Raw genomic sequence first — 22,595 nt, forward strand, 5'->3', positions numbered from 1 at the left:
TGCCTTACCCTTCTACACATCAAAGTTTGCCTTCTGTCTGTGGGATCTTTCTTGTGCCTTAGTAGACATTTTGCTAAAGTCTGTGCCCTAGAGGTTTTTCTCCAATGGCTTCAGCTTTCGATCACTACCAGAGAATGGTATGGGAAAGTGGATGGGGTTTTGTATGTGTGCCTGCAAGGCCTGTGCTTATTACCCTTTAAAATTTGTTAAAAGTTAAGCTGTTTTCTTCTTACCCATTTTTATGGTGGTCACCTCTTTCTCCCATGCTCCATCAATGGAAGCAGTTTGTGCATCCAATCCTTCCTGAGAGGTTTTTGTTACTTTTTGGAATTTTTCTTATTAGCTCAGTACTCTGATAGGCTCTAGAAAACTTAAGGTTTTATAGAGTATCTAGATTTCTCTCATCATGAAGGTTGAAGCAACATTTTGTAGCTTTCTACGTCCTAAAGCAGAAGTAAAACTTCCAAGAAATTTGTATATTTTTTAAAATATAAAAAAATGCTGGAAAGAATTTTTATGATAAAATATAATTTCACAAAGAAATATCTACTTATGGCAACTGTGAAGTTTGGCACACTTCTCAGATTATCAGGTATACATGTTCCTCTTCTGACATTAGGGGAACTTTGGGGAAAGTTTGAGAAGTACTGAGTCTTACTGCAAGCAAAAAAACAAAAGCAGAAAAATCCACCTTAAGACATTGGCAGTCCATCTCTAAACTAACATTTTTAGTTAACAATTAAAACAATTTTAACAATTAAAAAATTAGATTTTTTAAAAAATTAAAAGCTATTATAATTCCTGATAGTTAGGTTCTATAAAGTTGCCACGAACAATGAATTAGTGAATACTGAACCATTGCTCCTAGGGAAAATACGTACAAACACACATAGACACACGCTCACACATCTCATATAGACTATAACTTAAAATACTGAAAACAACTCATCCTGGTAGATTCTCTTTTCTTCATTTAACAAAAAAGAGACAAGGTGAGAGTGGGACAGGTAACCAAAAGTTTATAATGTGGCTGCAAACTATCCTTTTGGGGCCCAAGAGTCACTTTTATAACCAGGTCCAGGTAATGCTTACTTCTGGACTCCATAATTCATCAGGTAAACATAATCCTATTTCAGCAACAGGAAAATTTGTGGGCTGGTTAAAGGCTTTTATGGGAGGAGCTTCTTAGAAGACCTAGACTAAAACCATTGTGTATCTGGGTTTTTCCTTGTATAACAAGATGTTGTATCTCCTATAAATTATACTTTCTTTGCTTCTAAGAGTAATTTACTATGTATATTAATTTTTTTCCTTTATACTTTCTTTAATTTTTATTCTAATTTTCCCATTTAGACATAAAAATTTTACAGATTTTTTTTTGTTTCAATTCAGTATGCATTGCAGGCAGTTAAGAAACTCACCATAATTCACTTCCATTTAAAAATGCTTTTACCAGCTAAAACAATATTTTTAGTTTCAGGTTTTGCTATGCTTGCAGAATCTATGTGTGTTGTGCTTATTCATTTTTATGGAAAATCTTTACATCTCTAGACTTTAGCCATACTACTTATATTTCTGGTCATCTAATTTTAGACTAGTTTTCAAGAAAACATTTGGCCATGCATTTAAAACATTTTCTCTTCTACTCAGAAGCCCTACTTTTATGCTACTGCTCTAAATACTTGCTGTAGATCTTGTTGTAAAGTCCCTTTCAACTTTCCAGAAACTTTAACTGCCTTATTTGAAGACTTGTCTCATATTAACAATTTTTCAAAATAAACAATATTATAGTGAGTTTGCATTTTAATTGACAAAAATATAAATGTGAGTCACAGCCAGCCAAATGGCTGTTTAAGAGAAACATAATGGGGCTGGGCACAGTGGCTCACGCCTGTAATCTTAGCACTCTGGGAGGCCGAAGCAGGAGGATTGCTTGAGCTCAGGAGTTCGAGACCAGCCTGAGCAAGAGCGAGACACTGTCCCTACTATAAATGAAAGAAATTAGCCAAACAACTAAAAATAGAAAAAATTAGCCAGGCTTGGTGGCGCATACCTGTAGTCCCAGCTACTTAGAAGGCTGAGACAGTAGGATTGCTTGAGCCCAGGAGTTTGAGGCTGCTGTGAGCTAGGCTGATGCCACAGCACTCTAGCCTAGGCAAGAGAGTGAGACTCTGTTTCAAAAAAAAAAGAGAAACATATCCTTATTAATGACCATGTGCCATGCTTTATAACAGTTCTTATGGTACAAACTTTCAAATGGTATTTTAAAATTCTATTTCATTTCTCTGATGACTATGCTATAAATTAATTATTTGGACCCACCTTTATTTTGTTAATAATTTATAACACATGATTAATTTGGGAGATTGTGGACCATGTTGTGTTACTTGTGTGTGATTGTATGTGTTTTAATTGTGGCTTCCAGTTTTGACCTTCAAGTAAAAAGCTCAGACTAATAATTGTTTTTGAAAAATTTCCAACATTACCGAACTGGTGTATTAATATTTCACTCTTACATTTCTAAAACAAACAAAATAAAATAATTTAACAGCAAGACTAACCAACAAACAAAAAGTAATAGGGAGAAGCTAACTAAATATGGATCTCATTGATAATAGCTAAACAAAGAAAAGAGTTAAAACACTTTAATGGAAAAATTATAAATTTATAATCTCTTTAAAAATATGGACTGTCTGTTCAGAAACAATGCAGATGAATTGTGAGTTATGGGTGAATCTGCATGGGTATAGCTTGTCTCCATGACACTTATCTCTGAAGAAAGCTTGATGTTTAGATATTATGGTGAGGCTAATTATGGCCCCAGATCCAATGAAGGCAACTTTATCGGTAGATCCTTTCCTTGGGATGACAATTTTGATTTGCACCTCAGATATCTGGTAGAGGTAATTGATTTTAGAGCCTTTATATCTAGTTAGGCAACTGATTAAGTAATTTGGAATTGTGAATTCATGAAAAGTAGTCTAAGCGGGTACATTCAAATTTGACTAAATAATCTTTTACCTCTGGAGAGGTAGAATTAATGTCACTGAATTCAATATTGCCATGCATCCATTAGGAAAATGGGCTTGCTGCATTGACAAATGGAGGTTGGTCAAATCTGGTCAGTGGGAAAGCATAATATCTTCGAATGGTAGGGGCTTGACCACCTGCAAAGATGACTGGAGAATTGGACACTTTGTGCCCTTCAGAGTGAGTGAGAGGGTGGGGATATAAGGACTGGGCTCCAGCATAACTGCATAGATCTTTTTGTCACATTTCAATATGGACTTTGGAATGTAGCAATAGTGGTGAACACTCAATCAAAGTTGAGAGGTTCCTTCCTTGCCACTTGGATTTGAGCCCATTTGCTCTCTCTGGTTTCTTTGTTCTTGCAGCCACATTTTCCAGTAGGAGAGTTCTGCTGACTTAGCAGGGATCATCTGCCTTAGAGTGACTGGTAGTGGTGGAGTACCTTTTTTTATTGTTGTTTCGCATTAGCTACATATTCCTGGTGACAGGTGCTATAGAATGTGTTCATATCACGATATGACCTCTGGTTCTATTCCTCCATAATATAAAACAGGTGGGTAAGTCAGTACGGTAGGCAATAGGAGTATTTCTGGAGACCATTCCAGTACTATAACAGCTAATAATAAATAATCATACAAGGAAGTGACTCTCAATCACTAAATATATCACATTAACCCCATGTTAAAGTGATCCCCAATTCATCCTTCCCTTAGTGGGCCTCCAAAAATGCCAACCTAGAACAGCATTATCCTGTATAGAGGTCAGGTCTTCCGAGGTGGGTAGAGTTAATCCAGAACTTAAAATGTGGCTGAACCAGTGTTCCTTCTTCTGCAGGGGCCTAAGATTTACTTTTTTTTTTTTTTTTTTTTAATGGGTCTCACTCTGTCACCCAGGCTGGAGTGCAGTGGCCTTATGATAATAGGTTAATGCAGCCTCAAACTCCTGGGCCCAAGTGATCCTCCTCCCTCAGCCTCCCAAGTAGTTGAGACTACAGGCACATAGTAGTGTGCCTGGCTAATTATTTAATTTTCTGCAGAGATAGGAGTCTTTCTCTTGCTTCATGCTGGTCTGCTCCTGGCCTCAAACATTCCTCTCGCCTTAGCCTCCCAAAGTAGTAGGATGACAGGCACGAGCCAATGTGCCCAGCTCCAAGATTCACTTTTATAGCCAGGTGTTCCTTCTGAACACCATAATTTATCAAGTTAAATATTATACAACTTCTGAAGGTTGTAGATTGGGGTTTGGGAAAAAGTACCTATGTTTGGGTTGAACTTGTAAATAAATAGTTTTCGAAAGTAATAATTTTAGAGACTTAATTTTTAGAATGCGGATCATGATCTAGAACAATGATTGTCATCCTTGGCTGCACATTAAAATTACCTAAAAAATTCTTAAAAATACTGATGTCTAGGTTCCTACCCAAACCAAATGTTTTAGAATCTTTTGAGGTTGGGGTTCTGGCATTGGTATATTTTTCAAATCTATAGATAATTCTGATGTGCAGCCAGCTTTGAGAATAACTGATCTATATATTATATCTAATCTATATATTATAACTGATCTATACATTATAAATCTATGCTCTGATACATTATAAGTGAAATGTTAAATAATATATTGATTTTTGGAAAATGATTTTTAAATACTACCTTTTAAAAATATTTCAAAATATAGAAGTTGCCAGGTGTGGTGGTTCATGCATGTAATCCTAGCACCCTGGGAGACTGAGGTGGGAGGATTGCCTGAGGTCAGGAGTTGGAGACCAGCCTGAGCAAGAGCGAGACCCCCATCTCTACAAAAAATAGAAATATTAGTGGGACATGGTGGCTTATGCTTGGAGTCCCAGCTACTCCAGGACACTGAGGCAGGAAGATCACTTGAGCCTAGGAATTTGAGGTTGCAATAAGCTATGATGATGCCACTACACTCTAGCCCAGGGAACAGAGTGAGACTCTGTTTCCAAAAGAAGTTATACACACACACACACACATACACACATACACACACACATAGATACATATATACACACATATATATTTAAATTGATAACCCTTTTTCTTAATCATGTTAATTGTTAAGCCTCTCCAATTACTGTGGCATTATTGAAACTTCTTTCTATAACATTATATGTAAACAGAATTGAGTAACAATCTATAAAGTTGAAAAAGGACAAATAAGGGTTTCACCAATGTTTTTAACAGAAAGAAATCGTATTTTTGCCAGACGATTGTATTTTCATGGAAAATTATTAGAAGGTGTATTCCTTTAATTTATTAATTAGCTCTGATCAATTCAGCAGAGATGAAGTATAAGTGGTAGTGTCTGTAAATTCTTCATACATGTTTTTAGATTTTAACTATACTATCAGAATCCCACTTTTTTCACTAAAAACAAAGAAATTATGATACTAATAAAGCATGGAATTACTTGTGTTTATCAAAAAATATTACATACTATCTTTAGAAGTTATTCTAAAAATTGTTCTGATCAAAAGTGAAAAAAACTATATTCCTCACTCTAAAATATATATATATATATATATCTAAAATATATATATATTTGGAAACATAGTCTCTATATTTATATAGAGTGAGACTGTTTGTGTATGTATATATGCATATATATATATGTATATATTTTTAAGAGAAAGCCAAGGTTTTTTTGAGTGATAATTTATTCAATATTTATTTGTATTTTGTCCATTTTAATATATAGTTTATTTATTTTACATTCATTTACATTCTATAATTTGTTACCTTGCCAACTGTTAAGATTCTTTTTCCTCAAAATTTGTATAATTCAATCTTTTTAAAATTTTAAAATTTTAAGGAGTATAAATGTTTTTGTTACATGGATATGTTTTTTAATGCTGTAAGTTGGGGCTTTTAGTGTGCCCATCATGAGAATAGTATTCATTGTATCTAGTAGGTAGGTTTTTTACCCTCACCTCTTGATTTCCTAGGACCTGTATATCTCTTTGTGCACATGTGTGCCCATCAGTTAACTCCCAATTATTAGAGAGTACATATGGTGTTTGTTTTTACATTCCTGAGATATTTCACTTAGGATAAGAGTTTCTAGTTCTATCCAAGTGACTTCAAAAGGCATTATTTTATTCTTCTTTATGGCTGAGTAGTATTCCGTGTGTGTGTGTGTGTGTGTGTGTGTGTGTGTGTGTGTATACACATACCACATTTTCTTAATCTACTCATGATTCGATGGGTACTTAGATTGGTTCTACATCTTTGCACTTGTGAATTGTGTTGTAGGAAACATTTGCATGCAGGTTTTTAAAATTTCCTCATATTTGTTTTTAATTACTGTTACAGAATTTGAGCATTTACAAAAATTGTTTCTTATTATATTGATAAAATTATTAATATTTTCTTTGGGTTGATAGATGAATACTTCAAGGCTGCCATTGATTTAAACATTTTTATAACAAAAATCTCAGAAACTTTTTGAAATTATACTTAATCATATAAGTATCAGGAGAGAAAAGAGCTAGTATTTTGAAATTTTGCCAGTCATTGAGTCTGTGCCTTTAAATGTGGCAGCACAGATTATCCTAAGAAGTGTTTGCATTGAACCTTTTGACCATTCTAGAACTCAGGAAGGATGCAACAGTTTTGTTAGTTAAAAAACACTATACAAATGTTGAGGATGTCTGCATGATGTTAGGGGATTGAAAACATTTTGTCATCCTGTGATAAGAACAAAACCAGGTGGCTCTATTCTGTGGCTTAGGATGTGGGTTTCTTTGGTTCTGCTTGTCTCAAACAGCAAGGGAAACAAGTTAGATATGTAAAATGAGCTGCTTTTTTAAAGCTGTCTGTATAGCCTACAGAATGGGTGAAAATATTTGCATGCTATATATCCGATAAAAGGCTAATAACCAGAATCTATAAAGAACTCAAGCAAAACAGCAAAAAAAAAAAAAAAAAAAATCAACCCCATTAAAAAGTGGATGGAAGACATGAACAGAAGATTTTGAAAAGAAGAAAGACTAATGGTCAATAAACATTTGAAAAACTGTTCAACATCTCTAATCATCAGGGAAGTACAAATCAAGACCACAATGAGATATCACCTAACTGCAATGAAGAATGACTTTTATCAAAAAATCCCCAAATAATAGATGCTGGCATGTATGCAGAGAGAAAAGAATACTTACACACTGTTGGTGGAACTGCATACTAGTACAACCTCTATGGAAAGCAGTATGGAGATACCTCAAAAACCTACCATTTATCTAGCAATCCCATTATAGGACATTTACCCAAAGGAAGGAAAAAAAGTCATTTGGTAAAAAAGGCACTTGCACTAGAATGTTTATTGCAGCACAGTTCACAATTGCAAAGATGTAGAATCAACCAAGTGCCCATCCATACATGAGTAGATCAATAAAATGTGGTATATATATACCATTCAGTACTACTCAGCCATAAAAAAGGTGAACTAATACCTTTTGTAACAGCCTGGATGGAACTGGAGACCAGTCTTCTAAGTTAACACAATAAGTATCACAATAATGGAAAAACAAACACTCCGTGTACTCACTATTAAACTGGAACTAATCGATCAACACGTATATACATCTGGAAGTAAAACTCAATGTATATCAAGCAGATAGGAGAGGGGAGGAGGGGTTGGGCAAATTTACACCTAACAAGTACAATGCACACTACCTGGGTGGTGGGCACACTTATAACATTGACTGAAACTGTACAAAAGCAATACATGTAGCCAAAATGTTTGTACACCCATAATATTCTGAAATAAAAAAGAAATAAAATTCTCTGTAGCTTAGTAGGGTAATTAGTGACCATGGAATCTGTTCTATTGGCTATTTTTGTGACAAGCTATATGCTGTTGTCTTTTTTTCCCTTTTGCTTCTTTTTCTTCTTTGCATCCCAGTGTTGATGGATAAAGCTGAAGAATTAAAAATATGTTGTTTACTCAGAGATAGAAGTTTAATAAGCTTGGCTTTATTCTTGTTGAATTTGTACATCAGATGTATTATTTGCTGTAAAGTATATTTCAGAAATGAAAATTGGTCCATTTGGGTGTAGAGTGACCTGTTATGTATATGTAAGTGAACTTTTACTGGTGTTCTTCAACGTAATGCCTTATAGTAGCCTCAGGTTAGCTTCATTGCCCTAATCTGTGAGGTTTTGCTTCAGCATAGTGACTCTGGAATCTCTTTTGCCTTTTAGTCCTTTTTTCTTGGTTTTGTCTGATTCATTAGGAGCCAACTTTCTCAATCAATTGTTTATAATACAAAATCTATTAACTATTTTATGATAAAATTTATGCTTCAACATCTAGTAAATATATATGAGTATATGTTTATAATATATATGAAATAGGAAGTTAGAAGGAACCAGCTTAATCACAGATTCTAATCAGCCCAGTAAGTTTCTTTTTTTAGTTTTCACTTGTTTCACACAAATTTTGGTGTGCTATTTTTTTTTGCGGCTAACTTCCTTGTTTCTAAGATGATCAGAATTACTCTCTCCAAATTGCAGATCAAACGATACCTTCTCCACAGAAGTCATGTTTTGAATGTCCATGTATCAGGCACTTAGGTGTAGGGCCAAGGGAAGACTTCCTTTTCATCTTCTAAAAGTTCCCTGAAAACGAACTGACAAAAGATAGACTAATAAGAGAAAAGGCAAACAGTTTTATTTGGTGTTCATAAGACAGGAAATTATAGGAGAATGATTATCCAAATAATCATTATCCAGATAACTCCAATGAGGTCCGATGCTGCATACCCTTTTCATAGCTGAAGGAGACCTGGAAGGTAAGAGGAGGGGTAGTAATAAAAGTAAGTGATTTTCAGGGGAAATGAATGAGCCCAAAGAACAATGACCTGACCTGAGACAAAGTTGCTCTGAGCTCTGGGGGAAGAGGTGGAACATTGTGAAGAAAGTTTGTACTATTATGCAGATTGAGTTACCCAGGTAATCTCTAGGAGCTGCTCTCAAAAGAATATATGAAAAAAAATTTATTTTTGAGTAGGGTCTGGCTCTGTCACCCAAGCTGGAATGCAGTGGTGCCATCAAAGCTCATCACAGCCTTGAACTGGTGGGCTCAAGGGATCCTCCCACCTCAATCTCCTACCTAGCTAGGACTGTAGGCCCATGCCCCCATGCTTGCCTAGTTTTTATTTTTTTATTTATACAGTAAATATATTAAATATGAAATGTCCAATTTCAAATAAAAATGTAGTTTATTATATCTCAAACAAGAACCAGTACAATTAATCAAAGTATGTGCCTAAACAATCTACATGGTGTTGCCATCTTAAGGATAGCTTGTTTATGTCAGTGATGGAGAAACCTATAGAGTTAGTGGTGAGTGGCTATGAAATTGCGAAATGTGTTTTCCACACCTTGTTGAGAATTGAATATTTTTCCTTGCAAGAAGTGGTCCAAAGTCTGGAAGAAGTGGTAGTCAGTTGGTACATGGTCTGGTGAATACTGATGGATGACAGAGAGTTTCCAAGTCCAGCCTCTGTAGTTTGAGCAGCGCTATTTGTGTGACATGTGGTTGAGCATTGTCTTGCAAGAGGATTGGCCTGTCTCTGTTGACCATCTTGGTGGTTAAATTGCAACCATCCTCATCATTTCATCCAACTGGTTGCCGTAGACATCAGCTGCAATTGATTGACCAGTTTTCATGAATCTATAGTAGATAATACCAGCACTGGACCACCAAGCAGACACTTAGTTTTTTTGATGAATATTCAGTTTTGGACTGTTTTTGGCACTTCATCTTTACCTAACCATTGTACCAAACACTTGCAATTGTCAGAAAGAATCTGTTTTTCATCACACATAACAACACAGTGTAGAAATGATTAGCCTTTATGTTGTGACAGCAAAAAAAGGCAAGCTTTGAGAGGATTTCTCTTCTGATGCTCACTTAATTCACACAGAACCCATCTGTCCATCTTACCTTGGTGATTTGTTTCAAATGGCCCAATATTTTTGGAAGAGTAATATCAAACCTTGCCGCCAATTCACATAGGTTGAGATGGATTCACCTCCACTACAGCTTTCAGCTCATCATTATCCACTTTGGTCTCAGTCAAGTGACCCACATGGCTCATTTGTAAGATGAAAATCAACAGAACGGAACTTCTCAAACCATTGAAATACTATACGTTCCTTAGCTACTTCCTTCTCAAACACTTCTTGATATTTTGAGCTGTTTGCACTGCATTGGTTCCACAACATAACTCATATTCGAAAATAACACAAATTTTTTATTTATCCATGGTTTCACCAAAATTTGTTCTGAAAAAAAAAATTGGCAAGCCAAAATGTGCATTTGAAAGACTGAGGATGTACCTTCACGATAAAAATAAAACAAGAAGTATCAAGTGAGATGTCAAAGATATAATTGTCAAACTCAGTACTTAAGGAAATCAGACATTTCATACTGAATAACCTTATACTATGTTGCTATGTTGCCCAGGCTGGTTTTTTGGGCTTGATGACACTTCCATTCACCTTTCTTCTCCAGTGATTAATCTTTCCTGGTTCTTTGATGAGATTCCTAGGGCTTTAAGACCATTGCATTTCTTTTGAAAATGAATTTGTTTTGGAAAGAAGTTTTCTTAGTCAAAGAAATTCCAGAGACAGAGAGTCCCTCCCAAATATTTTTTAAAAATTTTTGTCAGGTGATTTTAATATTCAGCCAGTTATAGAACCACTGTGCTAAAGCCATAACTCACAGTATCACTGTCTGAATAAAGATGGGAAATTTTACTTAGATGTAGTAATATTCTAGCTATGGAATATAATAGTAAACATATAGATATTTGAAATGGTTTTTTTTCCAGTTTTTTGTCCAGATTGTTAACATTTTTTAGATGTTGCTTAAGCACTTACCAGAGTGCAATTACCTTAGTTTATTCTTGTCTTGATTCCTGGTTTATATTAGATTCAAAGCCTTTGCAGCAAGTTTGAGTGTATTTGTCTAAACATGGATTTTACATGATTTCAGCTTTTCTTCTATGTAAGCATTAGAACAGTCATTTTATAACTTTTATTTTTGAGATATAGTCTTATTCTGTTGCCTGGGTGAGTGCCGTGGCGTCAGCCTAGCTCACAGCAACCTCAAATTCCTGGACTCAAGTGATCCTCCTGCCTCAGCCTCCTGAATAGCTGGGACTACCGGCATGTGCCACCATGGCCAGCTAATTTTTTTCTTTATATTTTTAATTGTCCAGCCAATTTCTTTCTATTTTTTAGTAGAGATGGGGTCTCACTCTTGCTCAGGCTGGTCTTGAACTCCTGAGCTCAACGGATCTGCCTGCTTCGGCCTCCCAGAGTGCTATACAAGTTAGAATTTATAATCAAAAATTGGAGTGAAAAATGACAGTGAAGCTTCACTTCCACTTTTTTTTTTTTTTTTCAATTGTCACTTTATTGCAAGATGGTAGAATTATTTACAAATTTAAACTATAACTTGGTAATCTTTAGTCAGGCAGCAAATTTTAACAAAAGCAAACCTCTTATTCAAAAGTGATCATGTAACAAGCCCAAATGCAGAATAAGAAAGATGAGAAACATCTAACTGGCCAATAGATTTAGTTCTTTCACTATATGAAACTCAAATTTTAATTTTTACCAAAGGTAAACTGTAACTTCAGTAGATAGCAATGTGGAAAGATTTTGTCACATAGACTAATCTCCACTTAGTCAACTGCTTCTTACTGTCTCAATTGGGAAAGATACATTTACAGAACTGGCTGTGCTTTAGCCTTCTTTGCAAGTAGCTTGAGATCTGCAATGCACTTGGCAATTGCCTCCTTTTCCTGCTGTGCAGAGATGCTCTGCATCACTTGCTTCTCCACCCAGTTTATCATGTGCTCCTGTTCCTTTCGACGCATCATATTTTGCACAGAAATATGATAGTCCAGGCGATTCTTTACCTCCTTATATACTCTATGTAGCCGTTCCCGGTAAGTAACCTCCAAAGCCATAGCAATGTTATTCCTCTGGACATCAAAAAGGTAATGGCGCTTCTGACACAATGCCTGCTGTGACTTCTCCATATCAATCACATCCTGGATTTGTTTGATGGAGGCTTGCTTCACCTCTTCTAGTTCGGCAATTTTTTGCTCATTGAGTTTATCAGCAAATTCTCCAACAGAGGCACCATATTTTTTAACTACAAAGACAATAATCCCTATTGTTGCTAAGCCAGAGAATGTCTCTGGGGAAATCACATATATCTCTTTGGATAGAGAATATAAGATAAGCCCAGTTCCAAGCACATAGGGTCCTGTCACTCCGGTTTTAGGGTAAAGAAACTGGAAGAATTCCTCAGGGATCAGCCCAAAACGAACTTTTCCTCCATATTCAGGAAGAGGCGGCACAGGGGCAAGACTTGGCTGTCCTGTGTGAAAGATCCTTGTTGCTTGCAATACCCCTGGACCTAGGAGGGCTGAGTTCTTCAGGCAGGGGGCCGCTGTGGCGACGGCAGAAAGCACCACTCGGGACAGCATGGTCAGCAAAGGTCCAGGAAGGGGTCTTGGCGTCCCTGTGACCCTGACCAGAGCCACTTCCACTTTTGATAGTGTTTATAATTTATAACTAATGTCACAGTTACTCTTACGTGTAGGGAATAATGTTTGTTATACCAATGCGTATTTCTCACAGGGATGTGCTACAATATTTTTCAAGCCACAACAACTATATATTAATATGATATAATAGTGTCAGCAGTTCATGTAAAAGAGAACTGGAAGTTCAAGATGTCTAAAACATATTGTGCACTAAAAGTTTGGGATGACTACATAAATAAACATGCGAGACCCTATAATAAGCATGGGCCCTGAAATCAGCAAACCTGGATATTACTTCACTATAGGTCTGCTATGATGCAACATATCTGCTCCTAAAAATCAGTATATTATGCAGAAATTACACAATGAATACCATAAGACTTATGGGAAAATGAGATTATGGCACAATACTCAAAAACTTGTCAGTGACACTCAGAAAAGATCATAAATGCAGTACAATTGGCACTTTATATGGAATAAGGTCTGAATTCCTTTGCGAAAGTGGAAAGGGTTGTAACTTGTAAGTTTTAGAGTGATAGAAAGAGGGTTATTTGAAATCAAAATCAGAAGGAAAGTTATAATACCGGATATGAATGAATGAGTGTCAGTGACAACTCACATGCGAACTGAGGTGAACTGAGATACATGGTAGATGTTTGAGGTGTGTACTTTTTGTATATTCCTATATGACTGAGTTCAGTTGGTTCAGTTTTCTGCATTCACCTCATGTTTCTTGTGGATGAAATCACTCATAAGTAAATATGAAATTTGAATTATGCTCACATTCTCTAATATATCAGTTGGGTTGGAAAAAAATTACATTTTCAAAATAGGTGTTATAACAGAACTAATTATACTGTCTGGTTAGCTTTGGCACATTGTTTAACCTCTCAGAGTTTTGATTTTCTTATATGTAAAATATGGTTAGTAGTATTGACCATATATGGGTTTGGGGAGGATTAAATGAATGTATACAGATACGTTTATAATAGAATATGGTATATATTTGTAAAAATGAAGCAATTTCCTATAACCTCTATTTAAAACTTGTCTCATCTGAAAAACTTAAAAATGTAAAAATATATGGTTTTGTGATTTTTATTTCTCTAGGTAGACATAGATGTTACATGTGTAGATTCAGCCTTTTATAGATAATTTAAACTTGTGCCTGTAATTCATTTGGTTGCTACCAGCAGTAATGTCTTACTTTATATAAACTATGGGTACATGATAAAAATATATGGCAGAAAGCATGTGATTATTGCTTAATTTTTTCTATAATGATAGATTTCTTTACTAAAATAGTATAATTATTTAACTGCAAGCTAACACAATTTGTTTCATCTTCCTTTCTTTTCCCCTTACTTCCATTGTCTTAATCTTTCATTGTTAGTATTATTATAATAGAATCGAATTCCTTTGCCATCTTCGCCTTTTCCTGTCCCTAGCCCTAAGATGTGCCTTCTACCTCCATTGCCCTAATTCATATATCTTCTATACCACTACCTAAGCGACAAAGAGATCAGGACATTTCCTTGCTCAGAATTTTTTCCTCACCTTCCAGCCATTTCCTCCTATAACACCATGCACGACAACCATACCGGATGATCTGGTTCTTGCCTGTGCTGCTGGAGATGTCTGGAAATGTATCTGCCTGGTCCATCCCTGTCCACCCTTTCTTTATGTATATACCTCCTACAGTAGTAGTTACACAATATATTAATCTTTTTCTACATTTATGGCCTCACTAAAGTCTAAGCCCTTTGTGTTCAGAGATTTTATATTTTCTTATTCTCCCTTGGGTCTAGCATGTACTAGATGTGCAATTAATATTAGAGGAATGAATGGAGGAAGGAAAGAAGGAACAATGAGCAAAATGCAGATCAAAATTTTTAAAAGAATTGAACACCTAGGTTCAGTGTAATGAATTAGTCACTTCAGCTTTTATCATTCATTGTTTAACTTCAGATTTCTTTTCTTTTTCTAAAACCACGACAAAGTATTTTAAATATCTCAGCAATCTAAGGTAGTGGTTAAGTGCTGAGTTTCTGGAGCTCGACTTAGACTGCCTTGATTAGATTCTTTGCTCAACCACTTATTAATTTGGTGAACTTAGGCAATTTATTAAACTTTAAAAAGTTCAAAATAAAATGACTCATCCCATACCAGGGAACCACAATAATATTAACAGCTGACTTCTCATTACAAAAAAAATAAAAATAACAATGAAGACAAGAAGCAATGGAATGTGTTCAAAGTAATAAAAGAAAAAAAATTCAACTAATCTGTATAGAGTAAAGCCCTTTTAAAAAAAAAATGAAAGAGAAACAAAGACATTACAAGATAAACAAAAACTGAGAAAAGGTTTGAATGTGTCCCCCAAAATTTTGTTGGAAACTTAATTCCCAGTGCAACCATATTGGGAGATTGGGCCTAATAAGGAGTGATTAGTTTATGAAGGCTCTGCCCTTGTGAATGGATTAATATTGTTATCATGGGAGTGGGTTAGTTATCAGAAGAGTGGCCTTGTTATAAAAGGGAATTTGGTCCCCCCTTGCTATCTCACACTCTGGTGCCCTTCTGCCTTGTGTGTTAGGATGATGCAGCAAGTAAGCCCTTGCTAGATTCCAGCCTCTTAACCTTCGACTTCCCAGTCACTGGAACTGTAAGAAATAAATCTCTGTTCTTTATAAATTACTCAGTCTCAGGGATTCTGTTATAGAAACATGAAACTGACTAAGACAGGCACTAATCCCATTTATGAAATTACCTCCCAAAGGCCCCATCTACTAATACCATCACATCGGGGGTTTGGAATTCAGCATATGAATTTTGAGGGTGGGGGGTTGCAAATATTCAGTCCATTGCACTGCTAATCTTTTGTTTTCCTAAAAACCGCTACTACTTTAGTCTGGCAGAGGTATTGGCCTTTCCTATTCATGAGCTACTAATCTCACCACTTTAACTGACAGCACTTTAATTACAGTGATTCTCTCTTTGGCAGCAGCAGCAAAATTTTCAGTTATCACGTCCTTCCTTGTCCTGGTTGAACTACCTTGTATACACATCTGGGAGATTGTCAGAAGTTCCAGAGAAAACCTCTACAAACTGTGCTGTTCTTACCCGACGAAGTTCAGTGGTTTTCATAAATAACCACTTCTCAGTTTGTTGTAAGCCTAGGATTGATTTTCTGAGTGCTGAAATGGTTGTATTTGACAGTTTTGTCAAGCTTTAATATTTTCGGGGAATGGCAAAGGATTTGTTGTCTTCTCATCAAGCAGGAATGGATCTGCTTCAGCATTTTAACTAAGTATCTAATACAGTTTATTTCCTGACCTAAAATGATTCAAATATGAAAGATAATCAGAAGTTCAGGTTTGCTTGGCTATCCCCTCCCATTCCCTAAATATTGAAAGAACATTTCTACTGGGGAATGAAAGGACTTGATTGATTCATATTTCAAAATACTTTTCCAAAGATAGGGCTGCAAGAAACTAAATATCTTGGTTGGAGATCTGAACAAGTGGTTTGGAGTATTAGAAATGAACTTTGGCTGGGCATGGTGGCTCATGCCTGTAATCCTAGCACTTTAGGAGGCCAAGGCAGGAGGATCATTTGAGGACAGGAGTTAAAGACCAGCTTGAGCAACAAAGCAAGACCCCCATCTCTATGAAAGATTTTAAAAATTGGCTAGATCTGGTAGCACGTGCCTATAGTCCTAGCTACTTGAGAGGCTGAGGCAGAAGGATTGCTTGAGCCCAGAAGTTTGAGGTTGCAGTGAGCTATGATGATGGCACTGCACTCTAGTGTGGACAACAGAGCAAGAGCCTGTCTCAAACAAAAAGCAAAAACAAACTTTGTGTGGAATGAGGTATTCCTCAAGTTGAGAACTTTGATAATGCCACCTCATTTTTAGTGTGTCCTGACAAGGCTCAGTAATTAAATAGAATTGGGCAGAAAGAAAGCAGGTCAAGGTTATAACTGTTAATTGTGTGTGTGTGTGTGTGTGTGTGTATGTGTGTATGCTTGCTTTTAAAAGATTACTCTCCTTCTTTACCCCTTTATTATTCTATTCATGGGAGGCAATATTTGTACTGGTTAAGAGCTCAGGATGTATACTTAGATCTAGATTCAAACACTACCTTTGTGTTCTTGCATAAATCATGTGATCTCTGTGAATCTCAAGTTTTCTTTTTTTGTAAAGGAAGTGATGATAATAATAGTACCACCTCATATACATGCTATAGAAATAGATCATTTCTGTTATTGTTGTAGTTCTATTAATTTCTAGATCAACACTTCTCTAGGGAACCAGTGATGAATCATTTTGCAAAAAGTAAAAAATATTTCTATAAAAATCACTTAACAAAATTTACTTTCATAAATTCAAATGCATTGTTTTCTATTGTGTTCTTCTAAAGCATAATGCACTGGCATATTTGGGTATATTTTTTCTCTATGAATAGTCACCAGTAAAAATGATGAAATGATAATCTCCTAAGTCTTTTGTAGAATAATTACTAAAAGTTATAATGCAAATTTAACATACTTTATTTTTGATAATATAATATGAAAAATGCATTGGTCTCTGTAAAGGTCCAGTGGTCAAAGAAAAATATAAGACAGCAAAAAGAGATTTTCTGTTCTATTCTGTCATTTATTTTGTTGGCTGGGCTTTGGACTAGGGTGACTGTCATGCAATAGGGAAAATGTTTAAATGTAGGTTTAAAATCGTTTGCAGCAATTTTGAAAGGGAAGATAGAACTGAAAAAGGCCATATTATTCTCTGTAGAACTGTTTTATGTGTTGTGTTTGAGCAGAAGTTTGCAAATAGCCTGAAGAAGCAAAACTTCCATCCCCTTAGTTTGGAGTGCTTCCAGAGAATGCAGAGATACAATTTTAGAGAAGATTTGTAATTGCCAATACCTGGGGCAAGAAAATACAGTAGTTCCCCCTTATTTTTGGCTTTGCTTTCCATAGTTTTGAATATTCCTGATAAACTGCAGTCTGAAAATACTATTAAATAAATGGAAAATTTCAGAGATAAACAATTCATTAGTTGTGCACTGTTCTATTTGTATCACTATTCTGTTTTTATTAGTTGTTAATCTCTCATGGCTAATTTATACATTAAACTTTATCATAGGTATATATTTATAGGAAAATAACATAGTATATGTAGGATTTGGTGTACTGTCCGTGGTTTCAGGCATCCTCTGGGGGCTTGAAATGGATCCCCTATGAATAAGGGGGGACTGTAAACCCAACATTTTTCCAACCAGCCTGAAATGTCTTGGTAACTGTAATTACAATGAAATAATGTTTAAGCTGTAATTTACCAGTACTTCTTATTCACATTGCTTTTTGGGAATAATATTTTTTATGATGAGCTAGGTTATAATAGTTAAAAGTAAAGCATTAATAATATTAGATTTTCTTCTTTTTCCATATTCTTACATTGAAATGTAGGCCTTCCATTAATCTGATGATATTTTTATATATGGTACAAAATAGAGGGCTAACTTCCTCCCCCAAATTGCTAGTCATTTTTTAATACCACTAATTGAATAATCTATTCTTTACTTATTGATTTGAGATGCCATGTATCATGCTTATGTAGAATATATGGTTTTGTTGTTATATTCTATTTTGTTTCATTCATTTGTTCATTTATTGAGCAAAAATGTCTTGAACACCTAGCATGTATTGGGCAGTATGTTATAAAGTTAGGAATACCCTAACAGGGGAGATAGCCATAAGTGGATGCTGTATACATCATGTAAAATTGTTACTTTTTATAAGTGCTACAAAGTAGACGTCCTTAATGCTGTGATGGTTTACTACAGAGCATGTGTCTGTTCCTCAATATTATACTCTCTTAGATATAATTTATTTTGATATCTTATAAGATGGTATATTACTCATAATTCTTTTTCAGTTTCTTTGCTAGTTTTATGCATTTACGCCTCCAGATTAGTTTTAAAGTCTATATTTATGTCTGATGAGATTGTATTAAATTTATGCATTAACTTTGTGATAAGTATCTTTATAATAATGAATCTTTGTATATAAAAGTATGGTGTTTTTTGTTTAGTAAATTTTCTTCATGTAGTGCTTATACATTTCTTGGAAAGTTGCTAGTTGCTATTGTGGATGAGTTTTTTTTTCTGTATACTTTTTAATTGTTCATTGATGATAAATAAAAAAGCTATAGTTTTTGGTTATTTATGTATCTGGCATATTTCCTCATCTTAAGTTCTTTTCATTAGTGATACTTATCAATTCTTTCTTCCTTAAAGTAGAATAATTTATCACATGACAATTATAAATTGACAGTTTTGTCTCACTTATTTTTTATAAGTCATATTTTGTTAATTAGAACCTCTCGTTATGATGGCTAATAGTAGTGGTAATAGCAGGCATCTGTGTCTTGTTCTGATTTTAATGGAAATGTTGCTATGGTTCACTGTTAAATACTGTTAGCTGTATGTTTCTGATGATTTATTGGGTAAAAGAAGGCTTTTTAAAATATATGGAATGGATGCTAAATTTTATTGTCTTTTTTTTCTATTAAAATGATGCGGTAGAAACAAAGCCGTGTGCCCACTAAACCTTTTTATTTTCTTCCTTAGCACCCAACATAGTTTCCCAGACTCCTCTGATTTTAGATTGGACCATGTGCTTGAATTCTAGTCTGTGGAATGTGGGTAGAAGTGATCCAGGTCGCCTCCAGGCCTGGCCCATAAAACATCCTTCGTCAGCTTCCATACTTGTTCTTGTCTCCGTTCCCCCAGCTCCATTCTTAGGCTGGATGTCAACTCTCAGGGTGATCTCAGGAGCTACCCTGTTGATATTTTGAGTCTCTGTGTACCTGAATTGCTACATCAGACAGAACCCCTGTTTTGTCCCACCTCCAATGTGATTTGAAAGAGACAAACTTAGATTCTGGGATTGATTGTGTTAGCTGCTAGCATTAATTCCCTGACTTCCATTCCTGGTGCTTTTTACATGGTCCTCCTGTATTTTCTTTCTGAAGTTAAGGGGCTTTGCTACCAGCAGTCTTTCTTTTTCCAGCTCTGTCATAGAGAAAAGTTACTGTGTCATTTAGAAGGCATTAAATTCTATGTTATTTTTTTTGTGTCATTGAAAGTTTCATTTTTCAATATTGCTCTTAACTGTAAGTACCAAAATGAATTTTCAGAGGAATATTTTAGATAACATCTGCGTCAGCTGTGGCAGGTATTTTAGGTGGGAAGTAAATTGACTTAACTCTTCTAAAATATAATGTTTTGAGAAATAAATACTTTTGGGGGGTAAAATGTAATTTTTGGTCTTTTTTAACTTAATTTTTTGTTTTTCCATTAGCTTTCCATTAGCTAAAAAATGTAATTTTTAAATTCAGTGTTGTTTGTCCTCAAATGGTGAGTACTTGTCCTAATAGTGGAAGTTTATTTTTGTAGAGCCGTCAGCAAGTTACAAAGCAGTTTGAACTTTTTATACAAGTCCTGTAAGATAGGCAGGGTGGGTGATTAGTTTGTTATCAATGAGAAAACTAAGGCTTAGGCATTTAATAAATATTGTTATTCATTTATTAATGGAAAGCACCTGAAAAATAGTAATCAATAGAGCAGTGTTCTTATTTTAACTCTCATTAGGCAAGTTATCTTGGCCTAGTCCCTTTTACTTCTCTGATCTTTAATTACCACATCTGAAAAAGATAATATATACCATCTCCCTCTCAAAAAACTATTGATAAATATCATATGAGGTGACTCAAAGTGCTTTGTGTTAATATTTTTTGACAAATGAAATATATTATTACTTAAAAATAAAATTAGAATCAGTAGGAGGGTAAAGTAAATAAAATATTAATAAAGAAACTATAGGATAAGCATGTTGGTTCCCTCATGTAGTATCATAATAAGCAGAAATGTTATCACACCCTGTGCTTAAGAAATAACATTTTATATTTCACTGCAGTTGAAACTCACTATAATTATTAGAAAGGTATTTTATTTTCATACATATTTGTGGTGACTAATTTATGTGACCAGCATATAGTGGTTATTTGAGTTTCCTATTCATTTATTCCAGTTTAGTTTTATGACTGAAATACCTAGATTGTTTCTTACTTTCAAAGTTAACTTTTTGAAAAAACAAGAAAGCTCTGAAATTTAAAGAACTATTTGTGGTTTTAGCTTATATATAACAATTTGACTTTAAAGGTTTCTTTTATCAGAACTGACATGTAGGATATTAATCTGTGTGTTTTTATTTTGACCGTGTTATTAGAAACCCATGTATATTTCAGGTATAGTGGTTACATACAGGCTTAGGAATATATTAAGTTATGTTGAATCCTAGATAAGATATGTTATTAGACAAAGAATAGATTCCTAATTCTTTATAGTCTGCAAGGTTTATTGTACTTTGTGAATCATGCATGAATCACATAGAATATTAAGGAAAGAAACTCATAAAATTTTTCTCTCTGTTGCCTTATTTCACTATACCTGGAAGGGTGAGGCATTAACTTTAAATTATAATACTTTAAAACGTAAAGCGAACTTCATTATAGGTTAGTCCAAGATCCCTCATTTTCAGATGAGGAAACTGAGGTCTTTGTAGGCAGAGTGACCTCATCAGGATAGTGGAGATGATAGTATAAAACTTGATCATATGATTTGGGTCATTCTTGTCATACTCAACTAAATCAGAGTCCAGGGAGCATGGGGAAAAAGCACTCAGAGTAAAAAACATTGCTCCAAGAATGTTTTTCTCTGCAAGCCTGACTGGTGAAACTGCCTGTTGTAATCTGAGACCAGTTTTATCTGTAGCTGCTGAAGACAACTTGCTGCAACTCTACCAGTTAACTTTCTTGAAAAGTAGTGTGTAACATTTCTCTTTTTTATAAAATTTCTAACATTTTCCTTGTTCTTCAGATATACTGAAGACTGCCTAGTCTGCATGTATGCCCAGAATTGCAATTCTTTCTTTTTATTTATTAACACACAAGGTCTCGCTTTGGCCTAGGCTAGAGAACAGTGGCATGATCATAGCTCAGTATAGCTTCCAGCTCTTGGGCTCAAGGGATCCTCATGCCCCAGCCTCCTGAGTAGCTAGGACTGCTTACAGGCGTGCTCCACCATGCCCAGCTAATTTTTTGTTGTGGGGTAGAGATGCCCTTTTGCCTGGGCTAATCTTGAACTCCTGGCTTCAGGTGATCTTTCTGCCTTGGCTTCCCAAAGTGCTGGGCTTATAGGCGTGAGCTACCGCTCTTGGCCTGCAATTCTTTCTTACCAAATTAAAAGTTAAATTCAGAGATTTATCTCTACATCTTTATTTTTACTTTTATTTAATACAATAGCAGCAGTTTTGAGAAGACACCTCAGATTCTTGATTCTTAGTCCACTGTTCTCTCATGGTACTTACAACTGTTTGTTTTTTTTTAAACTTTCTTTTTTTTCATATAAATATATTTCCACTACTGAGGCTTTTTCAAATTAAAATGATAGAGATACTCTCAAATTACTAAAGATGAAATAATTCTGTAGGAAGTACAGGCACATGGGCCCACCATCCCAGCAACTACAGAACTAGGCCACAAAAAGGACAGAAATAAACTTGTACACAAATGTTCCTAGCAGCATTTTTCATAATAACCAAAAAGTAGAAAACAATCCAAAGGTCCATCAGCTGAATTTTACTATAAATAAAACATTATATATTCATATAGTAGAATATAAAAAAGAATGACATACACTGATGACATGTCACAACTTGGATGAACCTTGAAAACATTATGCTAAGTGAAAGAGACAAGATACAAAGCCCACATATTGTATAATTCCATTGCAAAATATCCAGAATATGCAACTCTTTAGAGACAGAAAGTTGATTGGTGATTACCTGGTTGGTACAGGGGGTGAGAGTGGGGAATAACTGCTAACGGATAGGGGGTTTTGTTTGGATCAACGAAATG

At 35.1% G+C, this 22,595-nt stretch overlaps 2 protein-coding genes across 4 annotated transcripts in view; one reads left to right on the forward strand and one right to left on the reverse strand.

The window, feature by feature from the left end:
* SUPT3H (SPT3 homolog, SAGA and STAGA complex component) overlaps nt 1-22,595 on the forward strand; it is a 426,870-nt gene that overhangs the window by 147,848 nt on the left and 256,427 nt on the right. The gene's annotated exons all lie outside the window — the stretch shown is intronic.
* On the reverse strand, nt 11,442-12,605 carry LOC142870975 (ATP synthase peripheral stalk subunit b, mitochondrial). Its single transcript, XM_076003313.1, has one exon. It carries the CDS (start codon nt 12,551-12,553, stop codon nt 11,783-11,785), a length of 771 nt encoding a protein of 256 aa, XP_075859428.1. The 5' UTR covers nt 12,554-12,605; the 3' UTR covers nt 11,442-11,782.

The sequence above is a fragment of the Microcebus murinus genome, chromosome 5 (genome assembly GCF_040939455.1).
Source record: "Microcebus murinus isolate Inina chromosome 5, M.murinus_Inina_mat1.0, whole genome shotgun sequence".
Taxonomy (NCBI): domain Eukaryota; kingdom Metazoa; phylum Chordata; class Mammalia; order Primates; family Cheirogaleidae; genus Microcebus; species Microcebus murinus.